We start from the raw sequence: 5,805 nt of genomic DNA on the forward strand, positions 1-5,805 counted from the left end.
GATTACCATGACCATGTATATGCGGACATGTAGCTGGCATCTCCAGCTCTGTTCTTCTTTGCAATTGCTCTGCAAATGCCGCTTTGTGCAAGGCAGGAGGTCCGTGATGTGAAACCCATCAAAAAAGCCCCCTGTCCCAGTAGCATGCTGATTTTTATCTTGTTTTCAAAGCAGAATTTTTGTGGTTTTATTTCGCAACCACAAGGACCTACACCTTGCCAAATACATATGTCAACCCTCAGGGCCTTTGCTGCTGCCTCTAGGTGACCACTCACACGTTGCTAAGTGCTGGGCTTCCTGCAGCTTTGCACATACAGTGACGACGGTTTCCCTGGGCTGGTGTTATTTGTGTCTTGTGTTGTTATTTCCTGGCTCTACTGTAATTTGTGATGCGTTGTTGTATTCCTCTTTTGCAAACAGCCCCCCTGTTCCTGGATGCCAGCAACCAGGCCCCGCTGTCTGCTGGAAGAGCTGTTGTGTGAGAAAATGAGCAAAAATTGTCTGGTTGTCCCCGGGTTCATTTCACTGGCCCTCAAAGCAATTTGGTGATTAAGTAAGGAAAGCCAATGTGAGGCCTTGTAGAATGGGGCAACTTAGGCTTACTTTGAGGTTTTAAGACTTGTGATGTCAGCATAAATTAGAGCGTTTTTTTTTTTTGAAAATGAAATAGAAAATGGATTTTGTTGATTAAATAACATGACAAGAATCTGTGTCTTGAAATCCCATCCAGGAAATGTGAACAAAGAACTCTTAGGCCTCTGTCCACCTCCCATCGAGACACCTATGCTGCTTGTGTGGGCTCCTTCTGTTGTCAGTTTATTCTTCTCAGTCTAAAGAGAATCCATGCTGCCTTTGCAATGGGATTGGGAGGTGTGGGGAGAGCCCGGTTTCACTGCCTGGTGGAGGAGTGTGTGTCAGGAGCTGAAGCTCCGGGCATGCCTTGTGGATGGCTGAAATTGTCCCATGCATTGTGAGGTGCTGAAGCGAGCTGCTTCTGCCTTACACCAGCGTTGTGACGAAAGTAGGACAATTCCTCATTTGAGTGGTTCAGTATGGTTAGACGAGAACGGAACCTGTTGGCAAATGCATAAGGCTGAATGTTTCTTGGTATTGGATTCTCACCCTGCCATGGTACACTGTTGCTTACCCTCAGCATCTCATCTTTAGAGATGTGTGTGAAGAACCTCTACAAGTGGAGTACGGGAGAACTCAGGACAATTGCTGCTTGCCTTTCTTAGCAGGGACATCTTACTTCCCTCTTCTGCCCTACTGATAGCATTATTTTATTCCAGTTCTTTCCCAGATTCCAAACAAGAACTCAGATGTTTGCCTCCTAAGTACAGAGGTGTTCCTGTGGCTCACCAGTGGAGTTTTTTCCACATGAGGCCACGCTTCCTGTGATGCGTTCAGAACCTGGGTGCTGTGTCACTGTTCAGAGGGCTTCTTTTCCTCTTCATATTCAGATTTTTATTTCTTGAAGATCTTTGTGAGTCACTCCTACACCAAAGTTACACCTCGCCCCTGCCTCTTCTGATATGCTCCATCGTGCCATGCAGGATGGGGGCAACACTACTGAGTCACAGGGGGAGCTCATGGAGGAATCTCTCCCTCCTGCTGCCTTGAAGAAATGTTTAATGAAGACACATATTTAATGCAAGATGAAAGCTTGTTGTCACTGGAGGGGAAGCAGTCAGGGCGCTGCCATGCATCCATTCCCAGCAGAGACACACTTCATTGACCAGAGAAGGACCCAGGGAAGACTAGCCGTGATGGAGATGTCTGTGTGTGATCAGATGAAGCCACCCTGCTCCTGAGCCCCCATCTCTTGTCTCCTAAGTATGAATTAATAAGGGGTAGGATCTTCCTTTCCTGTGTTCTGTGTTTATATATCTGTTAGCACAAAGCAATCAAACCGTTCACCTATCACCAATATTCCCACTAAACTACGTCCCTCAGTACAACATCTGAACCTTTCTTTCCAGGGTCGGTGACTCCAGCACCTCGCAGGGCAGCCCATTCCAGTGCCTGAGCACTGACTTGGGGAAGAATTATTTCCTAGCATCCAGCCCGAATCTTCCCTGGCACAACTTGAGGCCAATCCCGCTAGTACTGCCAACAAATAAGAACAAGTAGGACTGTCCAAGTGGCAAATACTCTATTATGAAAAGCTTCAGACAGATGTAGTACCTCCAGGAACAACTCTAATGTAAAACCTTGACCTGTGCAGGCTATTTAGATTAACAGCATGGGTTACTTTTCTCTGTGCCTCCTGAGGAGATTTCCGTTGGACAAGCTAGGAGAGAGTATCTACCACGGACCCTGGTCAGACACACATTCCTTTGAACATCATTTGGAGTGGGACTTAAACATGGAATTTTCTTGTTGTAAACATTACTGGCATAGCATCTTATGTTGTAAGTCTCTCTGTCCCCTCCTCTATCAGTAATGAATTAAACCAAACGACACAATGAAAGAGATAAAAGTTAGATCCAGCTTGTAGGGAAGACTTTGGAATTGACAGAATAGGGCATCAGAACTGAGTTTTGTATCCGATTGGTTTATTGTTCATCTCATGGAAGGCTCTGCTGTCCAGCACAGCGGTGCCTTTTCCATAGTGGCCCGGAGCTGCCGGGTTTCTTGGGGTCAGCGCTGTCCAGGCGGTGTGGGTGTGTAACAGCGCTGTGGGGCAGGAGCACATGTGAGGCGGCGGGAGGTGTGCAGTGCTGGTGGGCAGGCAGAGGAGGAGCAGGCAAATGGCCGCGCTGCATCAGGGCAGCTGTCTGTGTTGCTGCTGGTGTCAGTGCGGTGCTTGAGGAGGACGCATGTGTGGCTTCTGCTGAGCAGCCACGCAGCACTGCTTGCTTACGGTGAGCTTGGTCCCTGCAAGAGACAATGGAGTGTGAGGCGTAGTTGGTTTTGATCACTCATCTCCTTTGTGCACTTCCAACATTTGATCTCCTTTGTCAGGAAGAAGTGAGAGTTGACTGAAAGTTTCAGAATTGGCTCTGAAATCACAAGCTTTGTTTCAGCTGGATGGGGGAAAAGAGAAATGCTGTCACTGAAACATAGCTTTGCACTGTTTGTTTTCTTGGGGCAAATGAAAGATTTCAGACATGAAATTGTGCCAAAGCTTTTGCCTTCCCGGAAGTGTAGCCTCACTGCTTTCAGCATAGCAGCCTTTGAATGTGTGCAATTAAGGAGGTAGTTTGGCTATTGCTCCAGCTGCTGTTGCCAGCGTTGGCATTTGGATTAACAAGACCCACAGTGAAGCATGTTTCTCCTGTTATTCCACAGTGCTTTGGGTTTTGCTACTCCCAACCCTGATATATGTATTTCAGGATGGTAGAGACAATGCCGTCTGGTAGAATCAGGTTTCTGTGTTTTCAGTTATTGTCTCACAGTGTAGTATGTGGTAAATATTTTTCAAGCTGAATCTAGAGATGAGGAAAGTCTGGAAAAGGATTTTAAGAGCGGTCCCTTTGCATTGCCTGTGTCCTGGCTATGCAATGGCTGCGTGATGGCAATAGGCAGAGAGCCCATTCCCCTGGAGGAGCGGGCTGTGCTCTTTGGTGTGAGGCTGCAGGAAGCTCTGCAGGGTGTCAGGGAGCAACTTACTTTGGCAGAGCGTGATGGTGATGGTTATGGCAGTGAGGAGCAGGAGGCAGGCGCAAGACAGGTTAACCCACATGATGAATTTACAGGACCAATTCAGCTTGTCCTCGTTACTTGTTCCTGCAGGAAGAAAGGACAGAGAGGAAGGAGGAAAGGTCCAGGTGCAGACATGTCCCTGCATCCTGAAATGCCTGTTGTCTGCACAGACTTGAATTTGACCTCTTCCAATCACAGCAGCACTGTAGACAGAGTGCCTGCCTTCCCAGTGCTGGGTTACCTGCATCCGCACCCCATCGCAAGTTGTCCTTCTTGGTGACGTGGCTGCTCTGGGTGGTGACAGCGGGTGTGGTGGGTTCTGCTGTTGTTGTGAGTGGATGGAAAAATGGATGAATGCAGTGAGATACATCAAGACAACCTTCTCCCACCCCTGCAAAGCTGTGGATAAACTTGTGAGCAGCACAAGGGAGACTCTGCAGGGCCCATTTTGAGTTGCAGTATCCTGACATTCTGATGTGAGGTGTGCTTGCATTGCTGAGGTGCCCAGCCATGGAACTTGAGGGCTCTGGGCTCAGAATTTCTTAGCAGCACCCTCATAAATTCTGAGCTCTTTAGGTGGTGTCATCCCCTCACTGGCAGCTCTCTGAGAAAGATGAAAATGTTCTCTTGTCCTCACATCCCCAGATGCCTGCATTCAGTGCAGCCTCTAATTCCTGCTGTTCCGAGGAAATCAGCAGTGCAGGCAGAGCCCCTGCCTCCCTGCAGCTGTGTTACCTGGGCCTGGGCTGTGCCGGGAGATGTCCTTGCTGGTGACCTGGCTGCTGTGGGTGGTGGCAGCGGGTGTGGTGGGTGCTGCTGTTGTTGTAGTGACTGGAAGGAGAAAAGGAAGAACACAGCAAAATAGAATAAAACCGCCTTCAGCCACCTCTCCGAGGAATCACCCAACACAGGAGGAACTTCGTCGGGCCCATTTTGAGAACTTATTCAGCAAAATACAGCCCAACCATGGCAATAGAAAGCTCAGGGTTCCTAATTCCTTAGCAGCACACTCAGAGATCTTCCTTATTAGGAACTATGTTTTGAGAGACCCGGGAAGCTGGTGGGCAGGGAGCCTGTATGAGGAGGAGCAGTGCGTGTGTGATGAGACGCGTTGTGCAAAGAAGCAGGGAGATGGGGAGTGTGGGCGATGGGATGGATAGAAAAGGCACGGGCAGGGGTGGTGTATGTAAGCGAGGTGGGTGAAGCTGTTTCTGACCTGGGAAGAATGTGGGTTGTCCAGAGCTGAAGTGCAGCTCCTGGTAGTTGTTGGTTACGCAGAAATAGGTCCCCTGGTCCTGTGCCGTGAAGGACTTCACCACCAGCCGATAGGAATTGCCTTGTTTTGACGCTTCAAATCTTGAAGATATTTTCTCATTCCCCAAGAAGGTGGTCCGTGAGTACGTGGAAGTATAAGCAATGTAGTGAAGGATCCCATCCTTGTCCAGGTGGATCCAGGAGACACCACTGTACCTGTCGTAAGGCCAGCAGTCCAGCTCGAGCCGCTGTCCCTCCTTGGGGTGCTTCATATTCTTGTTGATGAACCTGGCCACCACTCTGTCCCCATTTCCCTGGGTGCCGGTACCGCCTGTGGGCAGAATTTGGCCATGTCCTGTCACGTCCTGCTTGGGAAGAACTCCCGGGGCCTTTGGGCAGGGCTCTTCGCTGCCGGTGTGTGGCAAGCAGGCAGCCGGGCTGTGAGGGTGAATGCAGAGGGAGGGCCTCGCCGTCCAGCACCCTTGGGTGCTGCACTGGAGTCCCTGGGCTCTGGAGATGGATGCTGCCCTTCAGAGCAGCCCTTCAGCTGCCATTTCCCAGCTTCTGCTGAGTGATTCCCCTCTAACATGTGCTCAGTGCCCCCTCTCTCCCCTTCCCCATCCCCTCCAGCAACACCTGTCTGAACAGGCTCTGTTCCTGCTGCGTATCGCGCTGCAGTGCCACCGCTCCCGCTTCCGTGCGCAGTCACTGGGCAGCCCTGAATTGCGTCCTTTGGGTTTGCCCTTGATTTCCCCTGGGTCCGTTTTGCCCAGTGTCTTGGCCGTGGTGCAAGGGGAATGCCTTCCCCCATTGTCCTCCTTGCTCCCGGCCAAGGTGCCCCGTGAGCCCGCTTCCATACTCACAGAGCGTGAGGCTGAGCAGGAGGAGCAGTGCAGGAGACGC

General features: G+C 50.3%; 2 protein-coding genes across 2 annotated transcripts in view; both read right to left on the reverse strand.

Annotated features, from left to right (window-relative positions):
- Positions 1-5,805, reverse strand: part of LOC110391227 (T-cell surface glycoprotein CD8 alpha chain-like) — an 86,744-nt gene that overhangs the window by 74,544 nt on the left and 6,395 nt on the right. The window lies entirely within an intron of this gene.
- Positions 1,798-5,799, reverse strand: LOC110391228 (T-cell surface glycoprotein CD8 alpha chain-like; the record flags this gene model as incomplete). The annotated part of the gene is made up of 5 exons (XM_021383039.1): positions 1,798-2,880; positions 3,616-3,732; positions 4,384-4,479; positions 4,865-5,233; positions 5,766-5,799. Coding segments are annotated over 5 exons (699 nt in total), but the record flags the coding sequence as incomplete, so codon positions are not given.

This window comes from Numida meleagris, unplaced genomic scaffold (genome assembly GCF_002078875.1).
Source record: "Numida meleagris isolate 19003 breed g44 Domestic line unplaced genomic scaffold, NumMel1.0 unplaced_Scaffold326, whole genome shotgun sequence".
Taxonomy (NCBI): domain Eukaryota; kingdom Metazoa; phylum Chordata; class Aves; order Galliformes; family Numididae; genus Numida; species Numida meleagris.